The sequence below is a fragment of the Heptranchias perlo genome, chromosome 31 (genome assembly GCF_035084215.1).
Source record: "Heptranchias perlo isolate sHepPer1 chromosome 31, sHepPer1.hap1, whole genome shotgun sequence".
Lineage (NCBI taxonomy): Eukaryota > Metazoa > Chordata > Chondrichthyes > Hexanchiformes > Hexanchidae > Heptranchias > Heptranchias perlo.
The window spans coordinates 26,404,064-26,417,769 of NC_090355.1; the positions used below are offsets into that span (position 1 = coordinate 26,404,064).

General features: G+C 40.5%; 1 protein-coding gene across 2 annotated transcripts in view; it reads left to right on the forward strand.

The window, feature by feature from the left end:
• Positions 1-13,706, forward strand: part of ak8 (adenylate kinase 8) — a 112,144-nt gene that overhangs the window by 67,996 nt on the left and 30,442 nt on the right. For both annotated transcript variants that reach the window (XM_067969774.1, XM_067969775.1), the window contains one exon: positions 4,844-4,985. In XM_067969774.1, the coding sequence (XP_067825875.1) occupies positions 4,844-4,985 (142 nt within the window). The remainder of the gene's footprint in view (positions 1-4,843; positions 4,986-13,706) is intronic.

The following is a 13,706-nucleotide window of genomic DNA, read 5'->3' on the forward strand; positions in this document are numbered from 1 at the left end:
GCAGCAAGACCTGGAAAACATACAGGCTCGGGCTAGTAAGTGCCTTTAACATTCACATCACAGAGGCAATGATTATCATCAACAAGGGAGAGCCTAACTAAGGAACCCTTGACATTTAATGGCATTGCCATTGCCGAGTACCCCACCATCAACATCCTGGAAGTCACCGTTGATCAGAAACTCAACTGGCCCAGCCAGTGGCGTGGCTAATAGAGCAGGTCAGAGGCTGGGTATTCTGTGGCGAGTGGCTGACCTCCTGATTCCCAAAAACCTTTCCACCACCTACAAGGCACAAGTCAGGAGTGTGATGGAATACTCTCCACTTGGCTGAATGGGTGCAGCTGCAACAATACTCTAAGCTCGAAACCATCCAAGTCAAAGCAGCCCACTTGATTGGCACTTCATCCACTAACCTAAACATCCGCCCCTTCCACCACTGACGCACCGTGGTCGCAGTGCGTACTGTCTACGGGATGCTTTGTTTTTCAGCAAAGTAGCTATAACACACCATGCAGGACGTGCAATAATAAATATTCCTTGCAAACAGTGCAGTATTTGAATCTGTCTCAGTTTACAACTCAGCCTTCCCATCTCCTGCTATTTTGGCTAAGGACCTCTAACTATTCATCAGTGATAAAAGGTTTCAGTTCCTGTCCCCATATGTGGAAAATGATATGCACAGAAGTCATATGACACACATCACTATGGTTGCTTTAAAATTCTGTGACATACATGAAATGACTGCGTGAGATGTCTTAAGGCACCATTGATAGTCAAAGGTTTAAAAAGCATCAGGGAGACTCAAAGAGCCTTTAATTTAATGGAGTAAGATTGAGTAAACTGTTAAAATTAATGTAAATTGGATTATTGATTGCTGATATAATCCTCTTTCCTGACTAAATTTGATTCTGTGTGCTCTCTTGTGTGTCTGCTCTTTCTTGTTCTCACTCCTTTGTCCCTCAATCTTACTCTGTTTCTTTTCTCAACTGCAAGACTTATCTCTGGTAAGACAGGGTCCTGACAAATACAGTATAAATTACTCAAAATGGCATCTCTCCTTTGTTCAATACAATGGTAAATAAAATGTACAAATCACAGCATTTCATTTATGCAAATGAAAAAAATGTATTTCTTTCCAGTTAATCTATGTTTTGCATCCAAAATATAAACTGTTCATTTGAGGCACAATGGAGCAGATTCCTGTAAAACTTTCTACAGGGGGTTAATGAACTCCTAATCATTAAAAAAAATGCCTATTTTAATAACTTGTTTTGCCACAACTACTAATGTGTAATTAAAATTGCTGTTAAAAGCATTCGCCAGTAGATGGCAGGCAGTATCAAAAATCCTTTATTAAGCATTTGTTGCTGGTAACGCCACTGTCCTTTTTGTTGACTCTCTTTTCAGCACTGATGTGCACAGAGCCATGTTTACACTTGCCCCTTGAATCACTGAGGTTGGGGGCAGGAGGATCACTTTGCATGTGCATTCAAATGTATATATGGAACACCGCTTACCAATCTCCAATTGCTGGTGATATTTTTCAGAGAGCTGATGGTATAGTCAGGACTCTTTTATCATTAAAATGCGAGTGGTCATACAGTGGGCAGTTAGTGTTTGTTTTAACCTTTAAATTTGCTACTTTTGGCGGCCATCGTACTGACTGCCTTTAAACCTGAGCCAATGTCAGCTTGGCTCAATGATAGCACACTCGTTATCCGTTCAAGTCTCATTCCAGGATTGGAGCACATAACCTTGGCTGATACTTCAGTGCAGTACTGAGGGAGTGCTTCATCGATGGAGGGGCTGTCTTTCAGTTGAGATGTTAAATTGAGGCTCTATCCGCCTGTTCAGGTGGACATTAAAGATCCCATGGCACTATTCGAAGAAGAGCTGGGGAGTACTTCATATAGCCTGGCCAACATTTATCCCTCAACCAATACTACTGAAACACAGATTAAAAGGTCATTTATCGCATTGCTGTTTGTAAGACCTTGCTGTATACAAATTAGCTGCCATGTTTGCCTGCAAATCAACAGAGACTACACTTTGATAGTAAATCTTTGAAATGCTTTGGGACATCCTGAGGTTATGAAAGGCCCTACATAAGTACAAGTTCGTTCTTTCTTTCTTTCTTTCTTAATGTGCACCAAGACATTCTCTTTTTGAATTTACTATGAGTGCATTGTCCATTTACTTGTTGGTTTTTATGCTACAACTCTGGCATTGAGATAAGGCATTGATGTCAAAAATGGAAAAGATTTAAAGTAGACAAAATAATTAATAGTACTGAATGATATTGAATCATTCTTACTTCCCTTCTTACTTCTGCATGATAAACTGCAGCTGCTTTCATTATTCCTCTCATCTCTCTCTGCTGTCCCTTCACACTAAAAGCTAACTCTTGTTCCTCATTTTCATGTCAGGTGCTAAAAATGTCAAGGCCCCTATGTCACTTCAGGAAGAGGAAGCCAGCCTTCCTGAAGATGCAACATTACTCAATCTGACCCCAACAAGCAGCTCAGAGAATGGCACCATGCATACTTTAGAAGGTAGCTTGGAGAATGGGTCTTCAATCACAGGACAGAAGTGTGCAGGGAAATAGGACACCACAGGTTCCAGCTCGGCGGAGGGCTCAGCTGCTGACTTCAAGGGCCCAGTCTACCGATAAAGGCTAATGGGCATACACCAGGAAATGCTAGGTGCGCTGTGCAGCCTGCCAGCGAGCTTGCTCGCAATGGCTCAGAGCATGGAGGAGTCCAGCTCCAATCACTCGGGGCTTCATGAAGAGCGGGGAGACCATTCTGTCCAACGTGGAGCGAGTGATCAACTGCATGAACGTGACAGTAGCACTCATCATGGTGGAGCCTATGCTGACAGCGTCAATGATAGCCCACACTGCTGCTATGGAAGATCAGACAGTTGCCATTGGCCCTGGGGGCCAGCGTTGACAGTGTTCTCGTGCAGAACCATAGGAGTGCTGAGGCGCAGTCCCAGGAGAGTTGTCTTGGCTCCACGGGAGAGGTACCTGCTGTCCTCTCTCAGGACAACAGCATGCCTGCTTTCTTGCCACCCAATCCCCTGGCGCCCTTGTAAGTGCCACACAGCCAGCTGGGTCAGACTGCCTCGGCCCATGCTGAGATGCCGCAATCTGCAGCTGGGCCCTTGAGGCCCGCAGCTGCCTGAGGTTGCCCACCACTGCCATGTGAAGTGTCTTCAGTGGAAGCTGCAGCCACTGGGATACACTTCATAGGAGCACTAGGATAGGCAAAAGTGCTCACAAGATAGGCACTAAGGGGTTGTACAGGGGTGATTCTTAATTATTCCTGTTAAATATATACGGAGTTGAGTTGTTGAATTAAATTTCTTTTTTGGACTTAGTGTTGCTGTTAATATTTGTAGTGAATTGAGGACAAGACCCATAAGACTGAAGGAAGGCAATCAGATGATGGTAGTTAAGGATGGTGGTGATAATGATTGCGGGACTGTTGGTGTATTGGGGATGGAAGGGTTGGTTCGCGTGAAGTTGCTCTCTAAGAGCTCGGGCATCTAGGAGTGGTGGCCGATGCTGCTCACGCTCTTCCTCCTGTTTGTGCTGTTCTTCCTCCTCCTGCACTCCTTGCTGCCCAGGTGGTGGTAAGGACAGGTCCTTTATTATCACGAAGTTATGCAGCATGCAGCATACAACCACATACTTGGATACAATACCTATGAAGGTGCCCAATTCAATACGGCGGGGGGCACACTTCTGGTATGGAATGATCATGCGCACGCCACCAGGCGTATTGGACCCTTAAGCGCGCCTGTAAAAGATCCAATTTCTAGGCCCTTGTTTAAACAAATGTTCCGTTATTTTAAGTAACTGAGTTGAGACATTAGATTATAAATGAGACATAATATAATTGGTTTTATGGGTAATTATATCATAACAAATTGAGCTTGAATAGAATGTGATCATATCGGTTGATCATAATTTTAGAAGGAAATATTCACTTGGACACAGATTTTCTCTCTCTACATTCCTGTGGAAAAAATAGATAGGCCGAGAAATGGATTTAAATTACAATGACCTATAAGGATGAATAATAAGAGTCATCAATAACCTCAAGGACAGAGTGGCACCTTACTATTCAAGGTCCTCTTGAGGTTTCATTCATCATGCACCTATAAACCCCAATATAAACCATTTCTATAATCCAACCATTTCTATAATCCTTGAGGTTCTTCTACCTTTTAAACCTCACAGGCTATTCTAAATTCCACTTGTATTGTGAATGATAAATAAATGATGAATTGATTGCATCGCAGTGAATGCTAAAGATTACATCATTGTGAAAAATTGAATTGCGAAAGAGTTTCAAAAAGAAAATACATTGAAGTAATGCAACAGACAAAATAATTTTACAGTAATCTGCAGCATTGCATGGGGGAATGTATTAGCAATAGGAGGAAATTAAAAGGTTGTTCTATACTGAGAATTATTCTTCATGATACTTGAATCTATCAGCCATAAATAGAACGTGTATCATCAGTCCTAAATGAGAGCATTTTGTGAATGCGGAAATATAAACTGACTAGGAAGTATGTACTATTCATCGGTACATGTCAACCATCACCTGGATACTGAGTGTGGAATTGGCATCAGACTGGGAAAAGTCTTTGATTCAATTATCTACCCTGTCAAATATGGCATGTGCCATCTAGGGAAGAGACCTTGAGGCAAAAACACAGAGGTGGGATGGAAAAAATAGCAAAATTATTGCTTTCTTCTCATCAAAACTCAGAAATATAACCATGGCCACATTATGTAATAACCGTGTAATTCTGTTTATTTGGGATCTAGTTCCAGATATTATGGTCATGAAATGTATGGCTCAACGGCTAAGTAAGCTGGACTGTTCCACTAGGGGCTGGGTGATGCATGGATTCCCTCAAAATGTGAGACAAGCGGAAGTACTAAAGGACGCAGGATTCATAGCAAATAGGTAAGTCTGTGTAATATAAGATTTTAAATCTTCACATAAGTAATATTGTAACCAGCACATTGTAACATAAGAACATAAGAAATAGGAGCAGGAGTAGGCCATATGGCCCCTCGAGCCTGCTCCACCATTCAATAAGATCGTGGCTGATCTTCGCCCTCAACTTCACTTTCCCGCCTGATCCCCATATCCCTTGATACCCTTAGAGTCCAAAAATCTATCAATCTCAGCCTTGAATATACTCAACGACTGAGCATCCACAGTCCTCTGGGGTAGAGAATTACAAAGATTCACAATCCACTGAGTGAAGAAATTTCTCCTCATCTCAGTCCTAAATGGCCGACCCCTTATCCTCAGACTATGCCCCCTAGTTCTAGACTCTCCAGCCAGGGGAAAGAACCTCTCAGCATCTACCCTGTCAAGCCCTCTCAGAATCTATATGTTTCAATGAGATCACCTCTCATTCTTCTAAACTCCAGAGCATATCGGCCCATTCTACTCAATTTCTCCTCATAGAACAACCCTCTCATCCCAGGAATCAATCTAGTGAACCTTCGTTGCACCGCCTCTAAGGCAACTATATCCTTCCTTAGGTAAGGAGGCCAGAACTGTACACAGTACTCCAGGTGTGGTCTCACCAAAGCCCTGTACAATTGCAGCAAGACTTCCTTACTCTTGTACTGCAAACACTTTGCAGTAAAGGCCAACATACCATTTGCCTTCCTAATTGCTTGCTGTACCTGCATGTTAACTTTCTGTGTTTCGTGTACAAGGACACCCAAATCCCTCTGAACACCAACATTTAATAGTTTCTCACCATTTAAACAACATATTCCTGTTAAAATATTCAACATGTTTCTGTTAAAATATTCTGTTTTTCTATTCTTCCTACCAAAGTGAATAACCTCATATTTGTCCACATTATACTCCATCTGCCACTTTCTTGCCCACTCACTTAACCTGTCTATATCCCTTTTCAGACTCTTTGTGACCTCCTAACAGCTTACTTTCCCACCTAGCTTTGTATCGTCAGCAAACTTGGATACATTACACTTGGTCCCTTCATCTAAGTCATTAATATAGATTGTAAATAGCTGAGGTCCCAGCACTGATCCTTGCAGCACCCCACTGGTAACAGCCTGCCAACCTGAAAATGACCCATTTATTCCTACACTCTCTTCTGTTTGTTAACCAATCCTCTATCTATGCTAATATATTACCCCCAACCTCATCAGACCTTATCTTGTGTAACAGCCTTTCGTGTGGTACTTTATCGAATGCCTTTTGGAAATCCAAATATACTACATCCACTGGTTCCCCTTTATCTACCCTGCTAATTACATCCTCAAAAAACCTTAATAGATAGTATAGGGTTATACGATTCTGACTTTAATATACTACATGATCTACTAGAATCATCATGTGATCTATATAGAATCACTGGTAAATAATAGATTCTTTATTTACAAATATTTAATTAAATTCTGCCACAAAAGGGGGTAGATTTTCCCCTTCAGCACCAGGGCTTAAGAGAATCGCAGGGCAGAAGCTCTAAAATGATACAATTAGTGGTAAGAAACTGTTGTGCAGCTGGTGCCCAATTTTGCAATTAGGGCATCTATCCTGCCAAGCTCTTTCGCCCTAGTGCTGAAGAGGAAAATCTACCCCCACATGATCATATGCCATCCTCACTTCATGTAGGTCCGCAGTGTACAGTAGATATTCTTAGAGTTGTTAGATAATTTGCAGTGCCCCGTCAAGATACTGCCAAACTTGAGAAATGTGGTCCAATTACATTAGTTAGGCTTGAGTGGGTGTTTTTTTTCAAATGGTGGCCTTTGTTAGTTTCCCTGTGTTGAGGATAATGCTTCTACCATAAGGGATTTTGCCTTGTGATATCCGGAAGAATGATCTTTCTATGGTGTAAGCAGTTAATAAAAAAAAATACAGAGAAGTAGATTGAGAGGAAAAGAAATGAGGGAGAGAGTTGGAGAAAGGAGACAAAACAAACCATAGGCCAAGGAATTAAAACTTCTAAAAAAAATTCTTGGAAGTTACAGCAACAGGATGCTGCCCTCCATGGTGGCGTGTCACAGAGTAGTAGAGCATGGGTTTTATTTGAGGTTATATCTCTCACTCTCTCTTTCTTTCTCTCTGTCTCTTTCTCTGTCTCTCTCTCTCTCTGTCTCATACTTACACTGTACACACACATACCATGATGGGGTAGCCTAGCGGATTGGTAAAGCCATATGCAAATTTTAGAAGCTTTCTGATTCTGGATGCTTATTGGGGAATTCCAAGTTTGTGAACTCTACTACTGGTACTAAGATGTATTTGACTGGTATTGAATTTTAAACATTTGGACGTGTCCTAACAGCATTTAGGACAAGAGAAGGAAATTATTGAATTTCCCACTGTTGGGCACTTTCTAGTCATCCAGGACTGGGAAGCTTCTTAATCTGCATATGTTTCCAGATCAGTTTCCATGTTGGCCTGATGTGCTAGTTCCCATTTAATGAATGGAGCGGTACCAGGATGGGCGCTGACTCCCTGAAGATGCTGCCTTCCTGTCTGCCTTTCTGTTGGTGTACGGTTTGACAAGTAAGATTGAGTATCAACAGGCTATTCAACTGCAGAGGAAATTTCAGCTAAATCTAATCCTCTCCTTACCTGCCATCCACAAATGCAGAGTCACTGGATAATAATGAGAAGCGGGAACCCTCACCATTTTCCCCTCCCTAACCCAGAGACTCTGAGGCCAATTGTAATGCTCCTTCTGTTGCCTTGGCTGAAATCCGATAACTCAGCACAGTCCAAGGAGTGAACCTAGGAATGTCCTGGGAATAGCTCAGCTGCTTACTGAATAAACTCACTGATACTTCCTAACAGGTAAGACGTATTCAAATTTTTTCTGAAATAATGTAGGCAGGGGATACTTTGTACAGATATCATCAGTTTCTCTAAACAAGTGACTGTTGATGAGGCTAGTACTGAGAAAGTACACATGAAATTTAATCTAATTAAGTACACATTAAATTTAATCTAACTTCCTTGCACAGGGCTAAATTATTTTTTTCCTGTACTGCCTTATGCCATAACTATCATGAATGCTCGTATTTGCATCAAAGCAAGACTAAAATGATAAAATTAAAGCTGAACTACCAAAACGTTGCTAGTAGGTAGAGTGCTGACTAGTAAGACTAGAAAATCTATGACTACCATTTTACCTGTCAACTTGGACTAAATTCAAGCTCTGTCCAGGGAAATTCACCAGTAGACTTTTGACTGCCTGAGCGCAGGTAAGTGAATTCATCAGTGTGTTGTGTTTGCACAGACTTCAGTATTCTCCAGTGCTGATCCCCACATGGATTACTGAGAACACACAGCAGATTAATAGAAGGTTCAATGGGAAAATGGAGTTGAAATCTCCAGCACAATCTTGGGGCCAGCAAGGTTAATAACCACATTACCAGCTACTCAGTCTTTAGCCATTTCAAGTGGTAGGTGTCGCTCTGCATGCTACCGCCCTATCTTACTCCTCATTAATTGTACTAATACAGCTGTACCTGTCCTCTATCCTTGCCATTTACAAAAAGTTTGTTGGGCATGCGGTGGAATATTCATCGCTCTTTAGTTCTGTGTGCAGAGAAAGCACTTTCATAAGGTGTGATTTTAGAGGATTATTGTGCTGCTTCCACAGTGAAATAGAAAACAGAACAAGCCAGGAACTTGGTTGTGAAATTGTGTCCATTAGAGACAGGGGATTCTGGAATTTCAAATAAGCATATCATGTAAATTCACAACCTCTTCCGTGTGTTTTCCAATTATATTCACCGTACAAACATCACTGACTTTGTCCAAAGCAAAATTTAATCAAATATGCAATTCTGCCTAGGCCTGTTTCTTGGCTTCCTTTCTTGGGGTTGAAGTTCCTCTGAACTATTTTTTTAGCACATTTTAGTCAAACTCTGGTGTGCATTATTTTAATGAAGTTGTTATTTTAAGAGGAAAATGGAATTTAAAATGCCATTTATAATAAGAGTTAAATGTAACAGGTGAATTTTCACTCTAAAAGTTTTGTAAGAGGAAACATCAGCAGGGTAACAGCTTGCATGCCAGCTTGGTGCAGTTGGTAACACTGTTGCTGAGTTAGAAGATTGTGGGTTCAAGCACATTATCTAGGCTGTGCAGTACTGAGGGAGCGCTGTATTGTCAAAGGCCATCTTCCCGATGAGATGTTAAACCGAGACCTTATCTGCCTGCTCAGGTTGACGTACAAGATCTTGTAGCACAATCCAAAAAAAAGGAGGGAATTCTCCCTCTGTCCCGGCCAATATCCTTCACTCAACCAATGCCCCCAAAAGCAGATGATCCGATCATTCAGTCATTCACACATTTTCTGGGATCTTGTGCACAAATTGGCTGCTGCACTTGCCTACATAAAAGCTGTGACTGCACTTTGAAAGTAGTCCATAGGTGTGGCTTTAGGACATCCTGAGGATGATAAGGTGCTATGCAAATGAAAATTCTTTCTTCACCAAAACAAGCATTTGGTAGCACATTCTGGAAATGGCATGTACAGACTTAAATAGATAAGCTGCTGCTACAAATTCCACAATACCGCCTTGTTACAGCTAAACTCGTAGCTTTAACTTTTAACTTTCCAGCCATAAAGCAACATTGTCTCAAGTTAAGGGGCTGACCATTTAGGACCGAGATGAGGAGAAATTTATTTACTCAGAGGGTTGTGAATCTTTGGAATTCTCTACCCCAGAGGGCTGTGGATGCTCAGTCTCAGTATGTTGATTATATTCAAGTCTGAGATCGATGGATATTTGGACACTAAGGGAATCAAGGGAAAGTAGAGTAGAGGTAGAAGATCAGCCATGATCTGATTGAATGGCGGAGCAGGCTCTAGGGTCCTGATGGCTTACTCCTGCTCCTATTTCTTATGTTCTAACATTAATTATGATCATCCAGAAGTCTGTGGTCTTGTAATTGTTTATTCACTAGAATTGCAAAGATAGAATTAATTTACATAAATTATTATTTCAAAATCAGTAACAAGATTTAGAATTTGTGTTATATTACTATGGTACTCAGACCGAACATTTCGTACGTAATTGATTTTCAGTAGCAGTCACTGAGATTCATTTTAAGACTTGAATCTTTGTGTCTGTGTAAAAAAAAAGCACTATTTCATACATTTCAATGTTGACAATGATCTCGCCCTACCAGTTATGTTCAGAGACTTCATTTTGTTACCAAGTTGCATGTAATTTTATAATTCTGATTTAATAATCCTTCTAGTGACTTTGAGTAGTGAGAGTTTGTTTCAGGCACTGAAATCTTTCCAGATTATTTTTTAGGGTTTTTTTTGACAAAATGGGAGTAGTTTTATTAAGTTAGTTGTACATCCTTTACCAAAAAACACTGCTATAAAAAGCTCATGTGAAATCTAGATATAGCAGTACGTTTGAACACCCAGCTTCAAGTCATTTGACCTTGGCAGTTTTCAGGCATGCTCCCAGCAAGCACACTATAGAAGTGGATCACAGTGTCAGCTGATCTCACTGGCACTGGTGGTGGTTGTGGAGAAGTCAGTGGAGAAGACTATTCTACCCCCCACTCTGATGAAAGGAGTATGGTATTGAGAAGATATATGGGGCTGTGAGGGGAGAGAAAGGAAGTCAAATCTGTACATGGGGGTGCAAGGAATATAAATAATAACTCGTGAGAAACTTAAAGCAGCAATTTTTTTATGTACTGAATACCCATGACAGCAAATGAAATATACTTACTCTCTGTCGCAAATAATTAGTAGAAGTAATCAATACTCCCACGTAGGGCATGCATTTCCTGTTATGAATCCTGTCATTTTAGGGTTCGATGCAAGATCCCATCATACATACACAATGATATTTGGTGATTTATTGAATTATAAACCAGATGGTCACATAACTAAATGATGAGTGACTCGTGTAGCCTCAACTCACTAGTGACTTTTTTTTCCTTGACGGCCATTGCCCATCTTGATTATATCACACGTTTACTGCTTCTACGAGCCTGTTTTGTATTTATAAAAGATGCTTTCTGCAGGGGAACATAAAGTTATCTTCAGTGTCAGTGATTTGCTTTAAGGTTATGTGAATATCACTGTTTAATTACAATAGCAATCTTCAAGAAATGATATGTTACAGCAAAGGTTAAATAATTGTATCTGAGAGAAAATCTTGGTGTGACAGAGGTCAGTTTAAATGAAAGTGGTTGTTGGTACACAGGCTCCTGCCTTTTGCTGACACAACCAAACAGAGATCAGGGGTTATAAGTGGGAAGCACCTACCTTGCTCTCTAAATGGACAATCTTGCTGTCAATCATTTAAAAATCCCAGGGCTTTTATTTCTCCAGTTGCCCCCTCAAAATTTGTTGCACATGCCTTAAAAAAAAGGTTCAAGATGCCTTTAAATTGTGTCCCACACAATCCTATTAGATATTATTTTAAAATACTGGCCCTGAGTGTGGCTGCCAGGTAGCATACCTCTCACGTTTTCTGAACTTACAGGACTGTCTTGAAGGTATCCCGCTTTCTTCACTTGAACGGCAAATCCTGATTTTTATCAATTTAGCTTTAGCTCCATTTTTTAAAGTATTTTTTCCCAGTTGTCATTTCTGCCACCCACCTCCAGATCTGCTGCCACCTCCTGCCTGACTCCTGATCTGCTGCTGGATTTCTCGGCAGTTTGTTTTGGTTTTCTCACAGGGGTTGCTATGGCCCTGATCAAAGCCCTTCCATGGTGGTCCCTCCATGGTGGTGCAAGAAGCAGTGTAAAGGTTAGCAAAATGTGGAAATCTCCAACGTCACTACTTTGTAGCACGATGCGCTCACTTTCTATCACATCCTCCACCACTTCAGACCCATTTTCATGTAAGGCAGAAGTTAATGTAAACATTTTGTTGTTTTCTAATTGAATGACCTGTCGAGAGCCAATTTTGCTGCTTAACAACATAGGAACATAGAATCAGGAATAGGCCATTTAACCCCTCGAGCCTGTTCTGCCATTCAGTGAGATCATGGCTGATCTGTGACCTAACTCCATATACCCCCCCTTAGCCCCATTTCCCTTAATACTTTTGGTTTACAAAAATCTATCAATCTCAGATTTAAAATTAACAATTGAGCTAGCATCAACTGCCATTTGCAGAAGAGAGTTCCAAACTTCTATCACCCTTTGCGTGTAGAAGTGTTTCCTAACTTCACTCCTGAAAGTCCAGGCTCTAATTTTTAGGCTATGTCTCCCCAACCAGCGGAAATAGTTTCCCTCTATCTACCCTATCTGTTCCCCTTAATATCTTGAAAACTTCAATCAAATCACTGCTTAATCTTATAAATTCCAGGGAATACAAGCCTAATTTGAGTAATCTCTCCTCATAATTTAATCCTTGGAGTACAGGTATCATTCTAGTAAACCTATGCTGCACTCCCTCCAAAGCCTATATATCCTTCCTAAGGTGCGGTGCCCAGAACTGAACTCAGTACTCCAGATGTGGTCTAACCAGGGCTTTGTATAGCTGTTGCATAACTTCTATCCTCTTGTATTCTAGTCCTCTAGATATAAAGGCCAGCATTCCATTAGCCTTTTTGATTATTTTCTGTACTTGTCCATGACATTTTAATGATCTCTATACATGGATCGCTAAATCTCTTTGGACCTCCACTGTTTCAAGCTTTTCACCATTTAGAAAGTACTCTGATTTATCCTTATTAGATCCAATGTGGATGACCTCACACTTGCCTACATTGAAATCCATTTGCCACAGTTTTGCCCATTCACTTAATCTATTAATATCTCTGTAATTTTATGCTTCCATCTACACTGCTTACAATGCTGCCTATCTTTGTGTCATCGGCAAACTTGGATATGTGGCTCTCTATCCCATCATCTAAGTCATTAATAAATACAGTGAATAGTTGAGGCCCCAACAGAGATCCCTGTGGGACACCACTAGTCACATAATGTGAAAATGCATGTGTGAAGAAACATTAATTTGTATTGCAAAATACAGATCGTTACGACATCAACAGACCAATGCAAAATTTCTCTCTGAACTGGTTGTTTTAATTTAGATGTGATGTGCAAAAATTAATTTTGATTTCTTTTATTTCTCAACTTGAAGCAGACAATAACAAATTGTACTAAGCTTGTATATGAAAGTAATATTGGAAAGGCAAATCGGGCAAACTCTTGCAATACTAGGCATTGATTAAACCATGCAACATTTATTTTCAGAGCACTAGTTGAATCTGGAATGTGATCCCTAAAACACATGTAAAAATACCAGATTCACATTTAATTAAATCTGATTTTGACTTAAGTCAACTTGGGCCCTGATTATTATTATGGAGACATGTTGATGCAGGAAGCTTGAAACTACGTGAATGAATCTGGATGCTCCAGGAAATTTCTGAGAATTGGTGGTGTTCACAAATACAGGTTGCCAAAGAAATCAAAGTGGATGGTAATTGTGCATATGATTTATAAAGTGTGGAACAAAACATTCAAAGTCAGGGGAGTACACACTTCTGGAACATGAGAAGAATTCTGAAATTGAAAATAACCTTTATGAAAACTAAAAGCATCCCTAAGCTAAAAATAAAAGATACAGCATATTATATTAGAGTGTACTGCATTTAAAGTTATGCTTTTTTTAAGGTCCCACACTGT